Source organism: Alternaria incomplexa (assembly GCF_024043165.1).
Source record: "Alternaria incomplexa strain BMP 0042 chromosome Unknown scaffold_13, whole genome shotgun sequence".
NCBI lineage: Eukaryota > Fungi > Ascomycota > Dothideomycetes > Pleosporales > Pleosporaceae > Alternaria > Alternaria incomplexa.
In genome coordinates this window covers 909058-930920 of record NW_026249862.1, presented here as the reverse complement: position 1 = coordinate 930920, position 21863 = coordinate 909058, and the positions used below count along the sequence as shown (strand labels likewise).

Sequence of the window (21863 nt, the reverse complement as noted above, 5' to 3'; positions counted from 1 at the left end):
TAGTGCGTATCTAGAAGAGTTGTATTCTAGAATTGTAGGCAGCTCTAGGTTAAAGAGTATAAGAATCTTGTTAGATAGAAAGGCTTTCTTAATCGTACAGAAGCTTTTCTCTTACTCTGTTCTCTATACAAACTTAGCGTCCTTGCGTGTAAGTTAGACTAGTAGTTTAGATAGTTGTGTAAAGTAGAGAATAAACTTTCTATAGAAGTTCGCAAATCCTAGGAATTCTTGTACGCCTTTAACCGTAGTAGGCGCGTTCTAGTCTTAGATAGCCTATACCTTGTCTAGGTTTATAGATACGCCCTTCTCTGCTTCTATAATAAATCCTAAGTACTTCGTACGCTAGATGTTAAATTTGCACTTCTTTATCTCTAATTGTAGTCTAGCTACCTTAAGTCGGTCTAACACCGCCTGTACGTGGCTGTAGTGCTAGGATAGTAGTCTATCCGTAAAGATAATAATGTTATTAAGGTACGCTAAGGCGAATTTATCTAAGAAGTCTCTTAGTACCTAGTTTACGTAGCGCTAGAACGTGCTTAGAGCGTTTGCAAGGCTAAAGGGGGTTACTAGCTATTTATACAAGCTAAATCTCGTCTAGAAGGCTGTTATCTACTTCTGCCTCTCTGTAATTCTTATCTTATAGAAAGTAGCTGTTACGTTAAGCTTAGTGTACTACTTAGCCCGTCTAATCTAGTGTAGAGTTTCCTTAATAAGAGGTAGTAGATATTAATTCTTCTTAGTAATAGCGTTTAACGCTCTATAGTTAATACAAAATCGTAACCTGCCGCCTAGCTTCTATATAAATAGAACTAGTAAAGCTGTAGAAGAATTGCTCGCTTGTATAAACTCTTTATCTAGAAGCTTATGTAGTGTCTTCCGTAGTACTAATAGTTTATCTCTTAATATACTGTAGAGAGGCCTGTACGGAATTTTTAGGTCCTTGCTATTCTCTTGTTCTAGCTCTAGCTAGTAGTCTACCTTAGGCTCTCGTAAGAGTAGAAGGTTCTCTCTCTTCTTTAGTTAGAATAGGTGTACGTACGACTGTAGGTATTCTAGAAGTTGCTGGCGGATTTGCTCTGCTGTTAAGGGGGTCTTAATTTAGAGGGCTTTCTTGATATCGCGAAGGCTTGCTGCGAATATCTGCACCTTATTCTTCTCTCGCTAATTTTGTCGTACGTGTAGTTAGAAGGCTGTAGCAGAGATTAGAGAGAAGTTTGTCTTTCTCTTCTATAACTCTATACTGCGTACGGTAATACTATATTAGAGCAGCCTTAATATATGCTAGCTAGAATTAATAATTCTACTAACTCGTTCTAGCTATAACTTTCTAAGAATTATGTCGTAATTGTACGTTGTAGAAATAATGTATACTGCGGCACGTTGTTTTAATTCTCTAACGTCTAAGTTAAACTCTGTAATAGCGTTAATAGAGCTCTTCTAATCGTTTACTCTATTAATCTAGATTTAGAGTATCTCTATACGCGGTAAGCCTTTTAATCGTACAAGCTTCTTAGTTACAATTCTATAAGTGTAGTAACTATTATTAACTATAGCGGTAGCGTGTTCTAGGCTATTTATTGTAACATCTATTAATATAGAGGGGGTTACTGCTAGCTGTAACAGAATCTTCCGAGAAGATTGTACGGCCTAAAGAGGCTTCTCTATGCTTAGCTCTAGCTTGCGTCTTTAAGCTAGAGCTCTTCTTTTCCTAACTTCTTAGAGTTAGTATCTGCTCTTACAGAAGTAACTACAGCGACTGTAGCTTCTTTCTCTTCTGTACGAGTAGGTTGCTTTCTAATTTTAGCCTAGCACTAAGCGACTTTGTAGCCTTAGTGCCTACATCTTAAATAGTCTTCTCGCTCTCTTCTTTTCTAAACCTAGGCCTGTGTTCTCTAAAATTCTCTCTTCGTACGAGGCTAGAACGCCGCTATAGTAGAAGTCTAATCTATCGCGTTATTATAGTAATAGGTATATAGAGGTAAGATTGTATAGGGTGTGTAGTTAAGAGAGAACTAATCTATAGCTTTTAGATTCTTCTAAGTAACACGCATTCTTTAAATAAACTACTTGTACGTCTCTCTAGCAGGAGGTTAATAACCTACTTAGTAACGTAGTAATCTCTTATTTAACAAGTTCTTAAGGTAATTAATTTTCTGCGCATCGCTTGCGCTATCTAGACTAGCCTCTAGGAACTTAAGATTAAAGAATTATACGTAGAGGATAAGATCCTCTTTGCCTTGCTTCGTTGTACAAAGGAACTGTATTACTTTCTCCTTAATTATAGAGTTAATAAAGAACCTATCTAGCTGTTGCTATAAATTCTAGAGGGAGGGGCTAGATCTTCTCTCTATTAATATAGTAATATACGTCCTTAGAGCTATAAAGGCCTATTCTTTCGTATAAGTAATTATATAGTAAACTTAATTACTCTTGCTTAGGTAAGCTTATTAGTCTGTAAAGAGCTTCGCTTACACGCGTGTCTTCTACTAAGTGTAGTTCTTATAACTACTCTTCTTAAAGACCTCTATATTTAGTAGGCGTAGCTTCTTGTATCGTATAGGCTCTTAAATTCGGCCTAATGTTAACGTAGTAGGTAGAGTAGTCCTACCTAGACTTAGCACACTTAGCATCCTCCTCTAATTCTTAATAATTTAAGTTAGAGCCTAGAGTTGCTAGCTTAGCATAGTATACGACTATTGTTTCTAGGTTACTTAGTTTAGGTCGCTCTGTAGTCGTTGTACGTGATCTTAAAGCTTCTCTACTTTAAGCGTATAGTTTCTTTCTAGGGGGAAGTCTGTCTTGCTTTCTCTTAGCTCTTTCTAGTTTATTGTATTATCGTCTACCTGTGCTTCTATTGTACGAGTAGAGTCTTACTAATCTATAACACTTAATAAGTAGCTGCTCTTAATTCTAACTCGCTACGTGCGAGAAGGAAGAGTAAGGTAAGGTTAATCTTTCTTCTAATATTACGGGCGGAAAGAGGCCTACTAACGAGTATGCATTTACTTCTATATATAGAAGAAGAAAGATAAGAGAAGAAAGGTTCTCCTTACGCGTACGACTTGCCTCTTGTAGGCCTTGTGCTTTACTACTTTAGTCGGCGCTAAGTTGTACGTTATATAACTAGAACCGTCTGCTTAATACGGCGTAGCCTCTTATAGTATAATTATAAGTATATTAAGCTAATATATACTAAATAGAGCTAGAGAGTACTACTAGCGTCTAGTTAACTTCTTTTTATATAAGCTTATTATAGTAGAGTATAATTATAATATATATAACTAGAAGCTACTTATAATAGTTAAAAGTCTAGAGTATTAGTACTAATATCTAGAAAGCGTACACTTTAACTTCTAGACTAACTATTAGAACCTAAAATAGTTTATAGAAACTAAGACTCTTAACTATTAATAAGTTAGATTTTATATTATACTATCTAGATTTAATTCTAATATCTACTATAAGGTAGAGTTTATAAACTTTATAGATAGGCTTTTTTACTACTTTAACTATATAGTAAAAGTTTAGAAATCTATCTAGAAGTATAATAAAGCTTTTATTTAGCTTATAAAGAATCTTATAACTAATAGTAATAAAACTTCTTTTTTAGTAGCTATAGTATAGACTTACTTTACTAAGCGTACTAAAAAATAATAAGACTTTACTAAAAGTCTTAAAAGCTTTAACTAGACTAGTAGATATACTAATTTAGAGCTCTAGACTTTAGAGAAGTATAAAAAGATAAACTATACTTTCTTAAGTACTTTAAACAAGTTAGAGTCTAAAGATAACTAATCTAGTCTAAAAAGAGCTAAAACGCGCTATTACGTAGTAAGAATACTTATAACTACTAAAGAAAAGTTATAAGCTTTTTAAAAGTACTATAATAACTTTTTTATAAGCTACTTTAGAGTAAAATATACTCTAAAAAAACTATAGAGTTATTACTTTTAGAAGAGTATATATAAAAACGTAAAGTAATACTATAAAAATTACTTTATATATAGAAAGTCTACTTTTATAAAGTATAGACTTTATAGTCTACTATAGTTTTTTCTAATACTTAACTACTTTTAGAAAAAAGTAATAATAAACTTTATTATAGAGCTACTACCTAGTATAGTTTCTAGTATAAAGTATAACGCTATACTAGTTATTATAGATAGATTAACTAAAATAGTCTATTATATACTAGTATAGACTAATTAGAATAGTACTAACCTAGTATAGGCTTAAATATACAAAGTTCTCTAACTTTATAGTATACTAAAGCATATTATTCTAGATTAAGGCTTTTTAATAAACTCTAAGTATTAGAATACTTTTCTTTACTACTTTAATACTAAAAGAGTTTTTACTTTTACTTTTTTTTCTTAAACTAATAGCTAGACTAAAAAGTTAAACTAGACTTTTAAGTAGTACTTTTACTACTATTACTCTTTAGAATAAAATAATTAAGCGCGCTAGATATCTATTAGAGAATTTACGTATAATAATAGTATTTACTCTACTACTAGAGTTACTCTTTTCTAAGTCTACTATAGAAAGTTATTATAGATAATATAAAGAATTCTCTTCTTAATATAGAGTAAAGAGATTAAACGCTAACTATAACTAAGTTAGAACGTAATAATAATCGCGAGGCTTAGAGTTACGTAATTAGAGTTAGTATTCTACTAAGAATAGGCCTCTAGAAGGCTAGTAGAGCTAGAGAAGCTATAGTTCTTCTAAATCTCTTTCTTAGATAGAAGGCTAGAGAGAATAGAATCTAAGGTAATAGGTATAAGAATATATTAGATTTTATTATTATACTTATTATAGTTAACTTAAATAGTTTATCTCTTATATAGATTATTAACTAGTTATTCTATTATTTATAGAATTAGATTTTCTTTATCTTTAGTTATTCTATAATAACTCTTTTCTACTAAGTTACTAGATAAACTTTATAAACTACTACCTTAAGTCTACTTTACCTTAGTATAAACTAAGTCTAGAGAAGTATAGTAAGACCTTATATAATACTTTAACTACCTATAAACTTAGTAAACGTAAATAATAACTAGGTTATCTAATTAAGAAAAATATTACTTTTAAGAGTTACTCTAAGTAATATAGCCTAGAGACTAGAACTCTTAGCACTAGCGCTAGTAAATAATAAGATACTAAATATATTCGACTTAGAGATAGAAAATACTTCTAGTAATACAAAGCTTAGACATCTTAGGTAATAGACCTAAGTTTAATCTTAGTAGATACTTAAGATATAGAATATAATTAATTAGCTTATAAGTTAGCTAATAGCTATCTCTAATAAATAATTATCTACTATAAAGAAATCTAAGATAGTATTATCTAAAAAGTATAATAGAGAGCAAAAGAAGCTATAAACGTTTCTTACTAATATTAACTTATACTATAAATTTAATAAAGTATCTAATAACTAAGACAAGATTCTTATAGTAAGCACGTATCTAAAAGAAAAAGCTTCTAGTTAGATATAGCTATACGTAGATAACTACCTTATAGATATTACGTAATATAAAACTAAGAAAGAAACTTAAACTATATTCGTAAGTTAGACTAAATTTAAGTAAGAGATAGAATATATCTTTAGAGAAGTAGACGTAAAGAATTAGACTAAGAAGTAAATTACTTAACTAAAGTAAACTAAGTCTATATTAGCCTATATAGTAGAGTTTAAGTAACTATAAACTAGAATCGATTAGAATAATATAGTACTTCGAACGGTTTTTAAAGTAAGTCTTAAGAAAAATATTAAGAATAGCTTTATATACTATAATAAGCCTAAAACACTACGCGTATTAATTAAGCTAGCTATATATATTAATAATAGACTATAAAAGTAAAATAATTAAAAGAAATACTTTTACTCTAATCTAGCTAATATAAAGAGACAGCGTAGAAAGTATAATAAGAATAGTAATACTATTATAACTAGTAAAGTATAAGAAAAAACTAAAGATAGAAAACTCTAAGAGAGAAAACTAAATAGTCTCTCTAGAGAAGAATACTAGAAGTGTTACGATAGAAAAGTATGTCTTTAGTGTAGCGAAGTTAGACACTTTACCTAAAACTACTTAATAGATAAGATTAAGTAAGTAGCTATTAAGATTAAAATAATTAGATAAGGCACGTTCTACCTAGCTTAGATAGAACTAGATAATAACCTAAGTAACCTAGATCTCTATAAAGAAGCACGCTTAGATAAAAGCTATAAGATTATTCTAAGATCTAAGTTAGCTAGTAAGATTTTTATTATAGAATAGCTAAAGCTAAATAATTAGAAGGTTAAGAATACTATTATATTAGAATAATTAGTCTAGAATTAGTGTTAGGTATATATAAGTACGTTACACTACGCTAATAACTACTTAATTTAAGACTAAATTATAATTACTAGTAAGAACACTAAAGAAGTTAGGTCTAGAGTAGTATACTAATAACTCTACTTTAATAACCTAGTAGCTAAGGTTAAGAACTAAGAAGTTTCTAAAGTAAAAGATACTAAGAAATATAAAAAGTTATATTAGTATAATTATAAGAATAACTATAAGTACTATAGAAGAAATAAGAAGAAGTATAGAATAGACTAGAAATAGTGCTATTACCTAAATCTATAGATAGATAAATATCTAGTAGATAACTACTATCTTTATAAATCTAAGAAAGTAGAAATCTACTATAGACTTCTATAGCTATAATATAAGAATAGATATTCTTTCTACTAGAAATAGTTTAAGAAGGTATAATAAGTAAATAACTACTACTACGCTACTTTATTATTAAATATCTATAAAGTTATAGACTACCTAATCTATAAAGCTAAGAAGATAGAACTAAGAAAGAGAATTACTAGAGAGAAGATACCTTATTAGAACTTATATTAGAGCTTCTATTACGATAATAGATATATAACCTATTATAGTTCTAAGACTAATATAGACTACTTTTCTAGAAAAAGAAAAGGTAAGTAGATAAAAAACTAGAATACTACTAGAGATAGAGTTACACTAGTAAGAGTATATCTTAAATAACTCTAAGAAAGATATAGAATACTAATAGTTAAGTAAAGTAGTTACTTATAACTATATTTATATAAGATTAAGATATATAGACGCTTATAGATAGTAGAGCTATATAAATAATAATCTCTCTATAAGTAGTAGAGAAGTATAGAATACTATACTAAATTAAAAGTAAACTAATCTTAATTATATTAGCTAATAAGAAGTCTATAGAATATAGAAGTAGTATAATATAAATAGAAACTAAGTCTACTAAGCTATAGATAGCTAGCATAGATTACTAAATAGATATTAATATTATAGATCTAGAAGAACTAAATATATTAATAGATTATAATTAGCTAGATACCTATAACTCTACTATTAACTAGCGAAATAGAACTATACTTAGCTAAGAATCTACGCGTAAGGTTACTAGAGTATAAAATAAGAAACGCCTAATAAATTAGAGCTTACTCTAGAATAGAAGATTTAGTAAGATCTTACTATATAAAATTATAAGAATTTATATAAAGAACTCTTAGAAAATAGAAGTTATTTAGATAAGAAGAGTTATAACTATAGAGAAAAAACTCTTACTACTAGAAATACTATAAGAGTATTAAACTAATAAGTTAAAGAAACTTTTTAAGAAAAATAAAGCTACTAATCTAGTAGACTATTAGAAGTAGAATTATAAGATTCTTCTAGATAAAGAAGCTAAGCTAAGCCTAGAACTAATATACCTAATAGCGTTTAAGTATAATACTAAGCTATAGAACTATATCTAGAAGAATCTAAAGAAGAGATTTATCTAACTAGAATTAGGTCTAATAGCCTTACCTATCTTATTTATAAAGAAGTCTAATAGAAAGTAGTAACTTATAAAAATTATTCTAAGATAATCTAAGAGTTAGTTCTTAAGAAGTAAGTAAGTAAGGTAGAATAAGTTAGTATACTAGTATAATTAGTAGATTAATATAATAGTATAAGAGTATAATAGTATATTTAGTAAAATAATATAATATTATAAAAGATTAAGAAAGAAGTATAATTCTTAGATTAAATACTAAAGTCTTATATAAAGTTAAATACACTAAGCTATAAGAGTTTAGTGTCTAAGCTATATACTTAATAAGCGTTACGCTTATAGACGAGCGTGTAAGTAATTATAAATAAGTAGTAATATATCTTACTAGTTATTAGTCTAACTGCTTATGCTTATAGATAAGCGCTTATATAGAACTAGCGCTATTCTACTTATAGATAAGTAGTTACGTAACTATAGCGTAGTTCTTATACTATACTTCTATAACTATACTATATAATTCTTTAAAGTAATTATACTAACCTCTAGAGTACTTCTTAGATTAAATTTTAATAGGTAATTAGTACTATACTTAGCTAAAATATTAGCTAAAAAGCTTTATTAGATAAGTTTAAGCGCTAGAAAATATAGAAGCTATAATAGACGTAGAAGTAGTATACCGCGAATAGTAATATAGTCTAATACTAGATTTAATTACTACTAAAATATCTATATTTAGCGTAGTTTGCGATTAATATTATTATTAAGAGTAGATACTATCTAGATAATTAGACATAGTAATAGCTATAAGAACCTATTAAGAGTTAAAGCTATCTAGGTAATTAGGTATAGTAGTAGCTATAAGAACCTTAGTTATAGAAAAAGTAGATAGCTAGTAATTAGAGTACTTAACGCTATATCTTACTCTAGAATAAAAATAACTCTTATATAAACTTTTCTACTTTAATAATTATAACTATTCTAGTATTAAGTAGTAACTATAAGCGTCTCTTTAGCGAGCTTAGTAACCTACTTAAGCTAAAATAATAAGCTTTAGATAGTAAGTTACTTATAGCTCTTTAATTAGTAAGATTCTAGGTAAGAGCTATCTTTAAACTAACTATTTATAGTAAGACTAAGCTTTTAGATAAGAAACTTCTAGATAATTATAATATACTTAAATAGAATAGTTAGCTATAGTAATATAGTAGTATTTAGTCTCTTAGTAGTTAAGTAAACTAAGTACTTATAAGTAAACTAAGCAAGTTAAGTAAGTAATAAATTACTTCTAAGTAAGTTAAGTTACGTATACTATAATAGTTAAAATAGCTTCTATTTAAGAGAGTATAAGATTAATCTTTTACTTTATAATATATACGCTCTAACTAAGTAAGTTAAGTTTAAGGTAGTAACTTACTTAACTTACTTATTAGTAACTCTATCTATTATAGCCTTCTATTTCTTAAAGTTACTACTATTAGAGAATAGCTTTAGAATCTAAGCTACGTTAGAGGTACCTATTATATTAGCGTTAAGCGTTACATAGAGTATAGAGTAGTAACGTTAGAATTAATAGCGTAATAGCTAAAGATAGGTAAATAGTAGATTAAGTAATATATAAAAGTTATAGTAGATAAGATATTAGACTATAAAGAGTAATTAATAGTAGATAGAGTAACTAGTACGTATCGCAAAAGGTAAATTAAAGTAGAGTACTTAATGTAGTAGACCTTACGCTTCTAGTATAGATAAAAGCTATAAAGGTTAAGCTAGGCTTATAACCTAATAGATTGTATAGTAGAAGCGTCTATATAATATAGTAGGTAAAGTACTTATTATATTACTATTTACTACGGTATAGAGTAAGAGTATCTTAAGATAGAAACAGGCTAGGCCTAAATAGGCTAGATAGCTAAGTACACGCTTATAGAAGTAGAAACCTTAGAGCTACTAAATAGTAAGTTAAGCCTAAAACAAGCGTTTAGATAATTACTAAGCCGAAACTTAACACTAAGAAACTATCGTAAGATTACTGCCTTACTAAACCTAGTAGTCTTACGCTTACGTAAGCCTATAATTACAATCTAAGCAATTAATTAATTAAGCACGACCTTACAGATTAATTTAATTGCAATTACAGTAACAACGAGATTAACTTAATTAAATTGCAATTTCTACTACTACGACGCAACTTAATTGCAATTTAATTAATTGTTACTAACACTAGATATTACAACTTTAGCGTCCTCCGGACGCTACTTCAACTACTTTGTCTTAGACCTCCCGACTAAGAACGCGACTATTGCTTTCGAGAAATAGGTGCAAGAGGCGGAGATAGCGCCAGTGTTGCCTAAGCAGCGGGATACGTCTACTACTATCTATAAGTCTTACGGAGAAGGTTCCGCATACTAGAATAATCGAGAAACTAAGGTGCAGGGTCGTGTAGAGTAGTTACCTAGACTAATGATTTAATAATCTTGTAACGGGCTAAGCCCGAGGTTACATAACTAGGCTGCCGACCTAGTCGCTTTCTTCTCTTCGGTCCCTCACCTTGCCTCAGCAGCACGTGCACCGTGCGCGAACACAAACAACATAAGATAGCAGACTACCTATCTCTCTTTCTCCTTATCTTAACTGTAAATACTATCTGGGTTAGGTAGCTGGAATACAGTGCCTACAGACCGTTCACAGATCTAACGAACAGAACGACTGCAGGGGGTAGGAATGGAAGGAGTCGGAAGGGTATGGAATAGTATTACTAATTAGGTACTGCCTTAACTCCTGATAGATGCTGCCTTGCTATGTATCGTATATCCGCAATGTCAATCTCTAGGTCTCCGCATTGTTGAGCTAACGAAGAATTCAGTTGGTGCAGCAGCTCATCGTATCGACATGACGCATCTAGTAAGCCTTTGACCGCTGGTAGCAACATGTTCTGCACAATTTTAACGAGGAGTTCTGGAATGTGATCAGTGTCATATTCCAGCCTCACTGAAAGCCGATCGGCGAAGATATGCCATTCGAAAAGTATCCCAAATTTAGATCCCTCCGTCCAGACATGTTGCGGCTCTGCTCCCGCGACAGGAAAAATGGATTTGCCCGTCATGCGATCATCGTGGAAGGTGACGACGCAGTCAAAAAGCTGCTGACGGCGCGAAGGAAAGGGCAAATTGAGGTGTTCTAGCAGCTGCGGCCACAGTACAGGATGAGAAAGCGATGCTTGCGACGCGCATTGAACTGTGCGCAGTACCTCCTGGGATGTCATCGTGTTATCTACTTTGACGCGGACCGGGAGGGCTTGTAAGTACAGGCCAACCACCTTTTTGTCCTCCACGGAGTGGCGATTCATGTACGGGCTGCCTAGTATGATATCGCTCCGCTCGCAAAGAGAATGCAAAACTGCACCCGTGGCAGCAAGACCGAATTGGTGAAGCGTTGTGCCAGTATTTAACGTCAATGCTACAATGTCTCGGCAGAGCTCCTGGGGAAGGGGGGCCAATAGCGATGTGCCCTTGTAAGACTTGTGCCAGAGAAGGTCTTCGGATTCACGCTGAAGTTGAAGACCTCGAAGATACGTCGACCAGAAGAAGGCTGTCTCACGGTCCAACGGCTGGCCCCACGCTTTTGAATCGAAATACTCCAGTTGCACAGCCGGCAATTTTCCGCTGTTGTATACTGTTGATGCATCGGCGAGGAGTGTGTTCAACGCGGTGAGGTCGCATATGATGTGAGAGATGCTGATGGCAAGTGTCGAAGGAGAGAGTGCCACTCGGACCAAGACATCGTTGCTAAGGTCGAACGGGCGATTGACAAACTCAGACGTATTGATCGCGTGAACCATCTGAACCAGGATAGGACCATCTGATATGATGCGCGAAACACCGCCGTCTGCTTTTGGCACAAAGCGCGATTTTAGTATGCGATGTTGAGCCATGACTGAGTTCAGAGAACGTGCAAGGCGAGCTAAGTCGACTTCGGGTTGCAAACTCGCTACCCAGGGCACATTGAACGCGCTCTGGCTTTCCGACTCGCGATAGCGATGCCACCATTCCAGCTCAGCCGGAGACAGCGCACTGGTGCCCAGCGGCTTGATGGCAATCTCTTTGATTGCCTGCGCCTTCCAGCTGTGCATTCGCGCTTGAACAACAGCCGCCATGTCGGCCAGCACGGGGGCCCGGATGATGTCTCTGATGGCGAGGGGCATGTTGCATGCACTGCGGAGGCGTGCAGCAAGATCCAACTGCAGGACTGAATGACCACCTAGCGCGATGAAGCTGTCCTTGGAAGTCAACTTGACCGAGTTATCCAGGCCGAGTAGGGTTCGCCACTCGCGCGCGATCAGAGCTTCAAAGGTGGATAAGCTTTGGTCCGGGCCCATAATGGTACATGGCTGGTCGAAGACAACATCCTGCTGTGCTAAAGCCTTGGAATCGAGTTTTCCGTTCTTCGATAGTGGTAGCTGAGCTCTGGCAATGATGTGTTTAGGCTGGGCGTGATGGGGCAGCACTGAACGCAAGCGTTGGGCCATGTCCTGAACCTCCAGGTCTTCAGGCTCCACCCATAAGACGAGTTTCCCCTTATGTTCTGTTGCTATGGCCTTGCGCAAGTCTGGAATCTCACGCATAGCAATGGCGCCAACGTCGTCCAGGTTCACGCGGAATCCACGCATCTTGATCTGTCGATCCTTTCTCCCACACACATGTACGTTCCCAGCAGAATCCCAGAAGCCCAGGTCGCCAGTGCGATACATGCGTTCTCCTTCACTGGGGGAAGGACAGAAGGGATCAGGTAGGAACTCGCGTGCGTTTTGCTCAGCCAGGTCGTGGTTGATGTATCCTCGGCTGACTTGCACCCCCGCAATGAAGATGTTGCCAACAACACCTGGGGGCGAAAGCTGCATTGCATCGTCGAGAATGTATAGGCGCATGGATGGTACTGGAGGTCCGACGTTGACAGGCACATGTGCCTGGAGCTTTTGCTGACATGATCCTATCGTGCCCTCTGTCGGGCCATAGAGATTGTACAATGTCCTGTTCACTGCCCATTTATTCAACGTTGGTTGCTGCACAGGCTCTCCTGCAAAGTAGACCTAAGGAAGAGTTAGGCAAATACTTGGTCGGGGGCGTTCGGGTGACGTACAAATTTGAGGTTCGGAAACTCAGCCGGGTTCAAACCTGCAGCGACAGATGGCGTCATCATTGCGACGTCGACATGTCCCAGATGGCCGAAAGGGTCATCTCGTTCTGTTCGGAGTACCAGCGTAGCCCCATAGCAAAGAGACGCAAAAACTTCGTGCACACATCCATCGAATCCTGGAGAAAGAAACTGAGCAATTCGAACTCCCGGTGCGCTGTTGAGGCGCACGTCAGGGTCGGCATGAAACGCGGTAACGGCACCGTGGACACATGCAACGCCTTTGGGCTTGCTAGTAGACCCCGATGTGAAACAGAGAAATGCGGCATCGCTGACACTGGGTAATCTGGTCAGGACGTGAGGATCACGTGATCTGTCATCTGCCAAGAGTGCATCGATGGCGAGTATAGGTACGCCATTCATTGTTGGCGCATCGACCAATTGAGACTTCTCAGTACACAACAATAATGTCGCGCCACTGCTTCTTAGCAGCTCGCCGCGATATTCGGGTGTGTGCGCATCGTCGAGAGGGCAGTAGACTGCACCAGCCTTGAGGGCTGCGCATACGCCCACTATCCAGTTAATCGAGCGGTCTGCTACAACGCACACGACATCACCCGGTTTGACGACCTTCTCAGCGGCAGCTGCTACGCGTCCCGCATGCGTCATGAGCTCTGCATACGTCAACTGGACGGCTCCCTTCTCTACGGCGACGCGTGCAGCGTTGGCTTGCGCAGCATTCTCAATGCAGCTCGTCACTGTCGGCCCTGTTGCGCGGACGCGCGAAAGGCTGGAAGGCCCGTTACCGCGAGCCAGCAGCATGCGCGACGTCTCTGCATCGAGTCGCTTCCTCAAGCATCCCTCAACAGTGAGCCCTGGATGCGTCAAGGCATGCAAGACGTTACGATACAGAGTTGCCATCTGTCGCACGTGCTCGTCGCTGAAGCTGTTGCGTCGATACATGAATCGTACCCGCCCATCTCCCTCGACAAGGACGTTTAGCGGCAGTGCTGGAGACTCGACAACGAAGGGCGGCTGAACTGGCTCGATTCCTGCTGGCTCAAGCGTGGGCGAGTCATACTGTATCGCAAGAGCCGACGAGAAACGCAACGGCTCCCCTTTGCGCTCGGATGCCTGGAACTTAGAGAGAGATCGCACCGCGTCGTATGTCTGCTGCAGAAACGCATCGGTCGACGCGTGCCTGTCAATAGCCATACGTAGTGGCTGTGTCGCAATAAGGGGACCGATGATACTTTCTGCCCCCTGGAATCCCAATGTCCGGGCAGAAAGAACGGCCCCGAAGAGCACTGTTGGGGCATTGGTGTAACTCGATAGTACCAGTGCCCATGCTGCGTAATGGAATGTCGCGGCCGTTGACCTTCCGGCACAGCTTAGCTTCGCCAGAGAAGCACTGCCCAGCTCTGTCTGTATGGAGTATTGCACAGTTGTGTCGAGCACACCCGCCGGTGGTTTCGGAAGCAGCATATCGCCAATGGCGTCGCTAAGGTCCTGATCCTGCTGTCTCCAAAATGCGCTCGCTTCAACCGACGTGCGAGCTGCGTTTTGTCGCATCTGGCCTACTGCAATAGTGAAAGGCGGTGACGGGTCACACGGGATGCCTCTGGTTGCAGCAGCGACCTTGTTGAGAATAAGCGAAGCAGAGAAGCCATCCACGAGAGCGTGGTGGATGGAAAATATGACAACACTTTGATCGCAGGGCAGCAGCGCACCCCGGTAGTGCAGGATCGTAAACGAGGCTCCCAATCCAGTAGCCGCAGCAGCTTCTTTGGTCCTTTCTTCAACCTCAAACATTGACTCAACAACAAGTTCCGTCCAGCGAACCGTTGGTTTGTTGTTGATGCGCTGTGTCTGGGTGTTGATGTCCAGCTCTGTCCGAAATATAGGTTCAGATGAGATAACGGTATGCCACGCCCGTTGCAGATGCTGCACATCTGCACTGTTGTACGTAGCAATGTGTTGCACTACATTGGCCGTCTTCTGGTTCATGCTGTCATAGATAAGCATCTTCTGTAATGCCGTGAGAGGTGCCACCGGCATGTGTACAGATGCAGGTGCCACGTCTATCGACATACGAGCTGTACCATCGTAGGCCTGAAGTAGGCTATTGATTGAAGGTGAACCGAGTATATCTTCCATAGGGATGGCAAATCCTTGCTTCCGACAGTGCGAGCAGAGCATGATCGCTGCAAGAGAATGAAGTCCTTGGCTGACAAAAGATTGGTCGCGGTCGATCGTTGATGCAGGTATGTTGAGTATACTCGCCATTCCACCAATAATGACAGACTCCAAGCTTCCGTCATCTTCCACATCCTCTTGGGCATCTAGTATCATGGCTACCACGACTTCGGCCAATTTGCGAGGATCAACCTTGCCGTTCGCTGTCATTGGGAACGACTCAAGTCCTACCATGTGGTCTGGTACAAGGTACGGTGGAACCCGTGCTCTCCATCGGGACTTTAGCTCCGTGATATCGGAATGTACTGGCGTCAGGGCAGTGTACAGTTTCCCATTCACCTGGATTGAATGCACCGCTGTGATTTCGGGTTCCATGGCCAGTAATGCTGCATCGACATCGAGCTCAAGGTTTACTAGGAATCCTCGGATCTTGACGGTTCGATCGCGCCTACCACAGAATTCGACGGCTCTTTCTCCGAACGCATTGACGAACCATCTCGCACGGTCACCCGTTCTGTATGTGCGTTCGCATTTATGCAAGAAGAACTTTTCGTCCGTTCGCTGCTTGTCGCGCCAGTAACCTCTAGCCAATCCAATCCCGGAAATCAGCAGCTCTCCCTCCATCCCAGCAGCTTCGATCTCGCTTCCCAAACTGTCCACAATCATGACTCTAGCACCGTGGATAGGGGTCCCCAGAATTGATGGCTTCAAACTTCCGGTCTGAGGACACGTCTGCAAAATCGTCGTCAGGGTTGCGCATGTTGCTTCTGTGGGGCCATATGCAATCCAGATTGGCCGTTTTAAGATACTCCAAGAGGTCAGTAGTTTCTTCGAGGCTGTCTCTCCACCCAAGACCACCCTGTCGAGCCTAGGATAGTCATGCAACGATTGCGGTGGTTCTAGGACCTCAAGTAGTGACGGCGTCAAGACAAGCACACTACAGTGGCGACTTTGATCCTGTAACGTAGACTGGGTCGCTAGGATCACAGTTCCACCGTTACAAATAGTGTTAAACAAAGTCCCCATGCAAGCTAAATCACAGTCAGTCTGGTTCGCGTACAGATACGATTACATGGTGCATACCATCAAAAGCAACGGAGAGTACTAGCAATACTCGGTCGTCCGGAGTAACGTCGTAGTTGAAATGAGCCGCTGAAACGAAGTTGGCCAATGACGAATGCTGGATCTCAACACCCTTGGGTTTTCCAGTCGTTCCAGATGTGAAAATGATAGCCGCTAGCTCTGGAAGTGGAACCATGCCTGCACCTTCGGGATCGTAATCGACGTCGACATCTTCAGCATTGATCATCACCATGCCTGGAATATCCATATTCCCTCCCGTGTAGACGATAATTGAGGCATCTGTTCTTTGCAAAACATCCTCTATTCTTTCTCTCGGCCATTGATCGCGATCTATTGGTGTGTAGATCGCACCAATCTTGAGAATAGCTAGGATACCGACGACCATGTGCAGACAAGAGTTTGTGAGTATTGGAATCACCTGCGAGTGGCGCGCTCCACTTTCCTGCAGCCTTTGAGCCAAGATCGACGATCGTACATCCAGGGCGCGGTAGGTAATCGTTTTTGAACCATCCTGAACAGCTATGTTCTCAGGATAATTATCGCGAACAGTTCGAAATAGGTCTAGGACGGAGGGACCACACTCGCGAGTCATGGTGGGGAAGTGCAGTGGAGGTGAACCAAAGGTATTGCTTCTGCGCAGGTACTGCACGTGTTTTATTTACCATGAGATGTTTCGCATTGTTCATTTGACAAGACAAACAGCTGGATCAGATAACATCCGCGGTGCGGATCTTTCGTCGGTTACCGACAGAATGGAGTTGGGATTCGTACTTTGAACATTCGACTCAAAATGTGGGACACAGTCACCCTTTGACGCAGCATTCCATCTTTTATACAGCTAAAGTGCTATCTTGAATACTTTAATCCAGCATCGAATAACGCCATTCTAAGCATTTTCATCATCTTCTGTCTTACTTGGCCATCATCATGGCGCTTTCTAAAAGGATGCAGGGCACCGTAGAGAGTGTCATGCCGAAAATCCTGACTCAAGTCACTCAGCGAAGCTCTAGCAACCCACCAATAGATTTCGGCACAGCAGAGAATTGGTTGATACGAAAAGAACTGGTTGTATTCTTCAGGGACAGCATCGCGAAGGACTTAGTCGAACAGGTGCGTGTGACGCCCATCTCTGCTTCTGCATGAGTCATGATGATTCTTACAACTAGCCAAGGACTTGTCGTACCAGAAGGGATTCTCTGGCGATCCACGCGTCATCGCAAAGCTGGCAGAGACTTTCAACCGGCTCTTCTCGCCTCATGTTCCTGTAGAAACTGCCCATGTGGTTGTCGGACCAGGCGGGGCAGCCATTCTTGAGTCGCTCTTACTCAACATTTGCAACCCCGGAGATACGATGCTAGTATTAGCCCCGTTTTGGAGTAAGCTAAGCCCAATGTTATCGCGGGAAAGTATCATGCCTGACAGAACCGCAGGCGGATTCCACTTCCAGTTCGATGTCGGCCCTAAAGTGAAGATCATTCCTGTAACTTCCCTCGATGACAACGTGCTGAACGAGAATGTCATCCACGACCTAGAGAAAGCTCTTGCGAGCACGGAATGCAAACCTAAAGGAGTTGTTCTGTGTAATCCACACAACCCTCTCGGCCAGTGCTACACGAAGAGTGCGCTGAAGGCGATCTGCAAGTTCTGTGAGAAGCACGACCTGCATCTCATTTCAGATGAGATCTATGCTTTGTCAACGTACGAATCGGAGGATATGCCACGACCAATGCCATTTGTATCGCTCCTCAGCCTGGACTTCGAAGCGATGGAAGTCAGCCCGGCAAGGGCGCATGTGATTTGGAGTGTCAGCAAGGATTTTGGATGCAGTGGATTTCGACTTGTAAGACAAAGTCTCGCAATCTATACAATGAGTCCTTCTAACAGCTGTCGCCATAGGGTGCGCTCGTAACCCAAGGCAGTCCTGCGATGGCCTGCGGTGTAGCGATGGCCGCAAACACACAGGTATCTGGTCTCACGGCCGTCGCTGTCTCGAGTCTACTGTCCGACCCGGAAACTACGGACAGGTTTATTGAGTTGAACCGGAGCAGGCTCGCCATTGCATATGAAACCATGGCATCATTTCTACGCAGCCTCAACGTCCGATATGTGCCCGCATATGCGGGCATCTATATCTGGGCAAAGTTGTCTGAGAAGGTGCAATCTTGGGATCAAGAGGCTCAGTTAACAAAGATGATAGCCGATAATGGCGTCGCTGTCAGTGCGGGGAAAAGTTACGCGGCGCGAGATCCTGGTTGGTATCGACTTTCTTTCGCGCTTGAACCAGAGAAGCTGCAGGAGGGATTGCGAATATTAGCAATAGGCATCGCCGCTTTTGAGAATCAGGGCTAGAAAGGTTTTTTTCCATGATTCATACGCGTCCTCAAGGAGATGAGAAACCGTGATGACGATGACGCTATCCAATCAAAGTTAGGTAAAGAACGTACAGAATGTCCTTGCTATTAATCTAGGTCAAGGGCGAATTGGCATGATGCGACGGGATGATTTCAAATTTGATCATCACGCGTCACATGACATTAAATTTACTCCGTCGCCTCTGCCCCAGATCGGCGCATGCACACAATCGTGCCACGCCCACATAACATACACCACAAATCTAACAACCTGGCCGACACCTGCTGGAGCATTTCCGTCTGGTCCCAAGCTCAACAAAGCCATCCTCTCCACTAGTAGCATGACAGGATGCCAAAACGCAAGGAACAGCATTGCGCCAATCTTGCGCCGCAAATCCTGTGGGGGCTCGTACTTGGGAATATGACAAAGGTACTGGCAGTACTCTTCTGGGAGCTCGGCGTCTGTCGCACCATCCGTGAGAAGTTTCTATGGAGGTTTCCCACTTAGCATAATAGTCTGATGTGTGCGAAAGGTTAGAAAGAGCCAAACGACCTACCATATATCTTGCACTAGGGCTGGATCCAGGACTTCGCCTCAATATTGTCCCCAGAGTTCTCACGACAAACTTCTTCCCTGTGGCCCTCTCATCCTGGCTCGTAACTGGAAGAGCCGGTACCGCGATATCGGCATAAGCGATGCCACCGCCTTCCGACGCAACGAGATGCACGTATTGCTCGTCAGTGATGAGATACGCGACTCCTAGTACTTCGCGGGTCTTGGGATCGTCAGTCCCTGTAATTGGACGGATAGACGTATATGCAGGTTCCGAGTAGGGCGTGCCAGGAATTTCGGTCGTAAGGGTCCAGCCGGGAATTCTTGCGCGGGCGATCTTGATCGGATGGATGCCACGGGAACCGGTGAATTTGGAGCTACTCATATTTGAGCCGTAGGCAAAGTACCAGACAACATTATTGGTGGCCATTGATGCGGCGAGGATGGTTGGATAGAGTGGTCGGATGGAGACATCTACTGCGAGTATTATGTTTTGATGTTGTCGGTAACCGAGATGAACTAAAGGTGCCAACCAAGGTATCTAGGTACCTCACGCTAGACATCCATGCGTCGTGCACCAACGTCGAAATTCGGGGTTACATCCAAGGATCTCAACGAAGTACTACTTCTGGATGACAGACTAGCGACGTATTGCTACAAGGGCATTGCATTAGTATAAAACGTTGAGCGGTGAGGGTGTCGGGATCTGTGTCTCGCTCTCGTCCGGGGTCGTCTCCGAGATCAGAATACCAAGGCAATCGCGGCACTCCGGTCCAGTATCGGGCACTCCGGTCCAGTATCGGGCACCGAGTTAGTAGCGATAGCGCACCACGGTTGCGGCATCTCCGGAACTTATTTTCCGAACGACCACGAGCGTTGTACAATCCTTTCTCCATCCTGAAAGCTTAGTGACTACTGCTGAGTAAAAGTTCTGCACTATGTTGTGGACTACCGTGCTCTGCAATTGGTCCTTTTGTTGTCCGGAACCACCCAATACTTTGGGAATTGTCAAGTATCTCCTTGGAGATATCCTAGTAGAGTATTTAGAGTATAGTGCTATGTTGTCAGAAGCTTCTATGAATGTCATGCGGAGCGTCGTCCATTCTAGCTCAAGGTCACGACACCAATCGTTGATCACTAAATCATATGTTTTTCACCCATCAAACAAATAAGCTACTCGCCCGCCGCTTGAATTGTTATCACAAGACTGGCAGTCAATTCCGATGGCGAGAATTTCTAGATTCGACTGTCCCTGTCCGACCGCATCTAACGGATCGTCATTTGCTTTGTTGCACCTGCATGGCGGCACCATTAGCTGCAAACAGTCCCATTGAAATGCCCCCCGCGACCACTTTAAATGGGCTGGCACAATCTCCCGCAGCAAAAACACCAGGAATGCTGGTCTCGTTGAAAGGTGGGTTCACCTTCAAGTCCAGCCCGGGGGTCAGCTCCACGCCGAGCTGGTCCGCCCACGGCCCGTTTAACTTACTTCGTGGTTTGTGCGCAATGAAACCGAACACCTCCTCAGCCCCATCCTCGAATTCAATTTTGACGTCGGCCGTGTTCCCCGGTACCTTGTTGAATCGAACGATCCTTCTCGGATCAACGACCAGTCCCTTTTCTGTGCAAGCCGCTTGTATCTCCTCGGACAAAGCTGTGTTGCCATTTGTCAGCACCACAACCTTCTTGGCTAATCTCTGGGCCATGCAGCCCACTGCAGTTGAATGCATCATGTCTGCCATGTCTTCGACAGCAAGTACGCCGGCCTGAGTAGCGCCGCGCTCTTCGTATCCATGGCAAAATAGGCAGTGGTAACTGTGGTTACATTAATGCGACAGGTCAAAGGAAAAGGTGTTGCGACTTCAAACTTACATTCCACGACCCCAGCAGTCATCGTAACCTGCGATGTCTGGATACAAATCCTGGACACCGGTCGCTAGAACAACCTTTTTCCCTTTGTAAATCCTCCCATCGCTGTCCAAGGCCTCGAAGCTGCCGTCTGGCAGTTTCGTGAGCTTTTCGACCTTGGCACGGACGAAACTGGTAGTGTTGTATCGATCGGTGAGATCCTTGCGCGCAGCTTCGCGGAAGTCCTCTGGGTTTTTGTGATCCCAAGTTGGCACGTTGTGCATGTGAGGGGCACGAGAGTTGCGGTATACTCCGTGGTCGAAAACAATGCATGGGTGCATCAATCGGCTAAGAGCAGTGGCTGCAGAAAGGCCAGCGGGCCCACCACCAACGATAAGAACATCGACAGTAGACATAGCGGAGGTATGGTATGGCAGGCGGTTTGCTGGATGGATGAGGGGGCGAAATGAGCGGAAGAATTGCAGCATCAGGAGATGCTTTATGTCGGTCGCTTGCTGCGAGGACGTTGGCTATGGTTAATGTGTTAAGGCTTCATGTCGGTTGCCGACACTTAAATATAAAGCGCTGACTGCGTTCACTAAGATTTACGTGATTCGCAGGAGCAAGAAAGTTGAGACCAGCATCGCGAACATGGAAGACAACATGTACCATCTCCGCGCAGCCACGCGAGCTGACCTGTCACAGCTGGTCACTATAATCGCCGAGCCCTTTAGCAGCGGTTCACTCGATACAGCAGGTCTGACTTTCAGTCAGGACGAAATTACGGCCTATCTCCAATGGCGTTTACCCCGCTTGCTGTTGGATAAGAAGTCACTGGTGCTTGTACTCGAGTTCCGTCCAGT

General features: G+C 40.9%; 3 protein-coding genes across 3 annotated transcripts; all 3 read right to left on the bottom strand.

Moving 5' to 3' along the window:
* Positions 1 to 10737: 10737 nt before the first annotated feature.
* On the bottom strand, positions 10738 to 16633 carry J4E90_008624 (NRPS; the record flags this gene model as incomplete). Its single annotated transcript, XM_051438147.1, has 4 exons — positions 10738 to 10794; positions 11156 to 12925; positions 12976 to 15897; positions 16226 to 16633. 4 exons carry the CDS (start codon positions 16631 to 16633, stop codon positions 10738 to 10740), a joined length of 5157 nt encoding a protein of 1718 aa, XP_051288146.1.
* Positions 16634 to 18788: 2155 nt separating this feature from the next.
* Positions 18789 to 19582, bottom strand: J4E90_008623 (uncharacterized protein; the record flags this gene model as incomplete). The annotated part of the gene is made up of 3 exons (XM_051438146.1): positions 18789 to 18802; positions 18882 to 19086; positions 19157 to 19582. 3 exons carry the CDS (start codon positions 19580 to 19582, stop codon positions 18789 to 18791), a joined length of 645 nt encoding a protein of 214 aa, XP_051288145.1.
* An 847-nt stretch (positions 19583 to 20429) lies between these two features.
* On the bottom strand, positions 20430 to 21284 carry J4E90_008622 (uncharacterized protein; the record flags this gene model as incomplete). Its single annotated transcript, XM_051438145.1, has 2 exons — positions 20430 to 20967; positions 21025 to 21284. 2 exons carry the CDS (start codon positions 21282 to 21284, stop codon positions 20430 to 20432), a joined length of 798 nt encoding a protein of 265 aa, XP_051288144.1.
* Between the last annotated feature and the right edge of the window lie 579 nt (positions 21285 to 21863).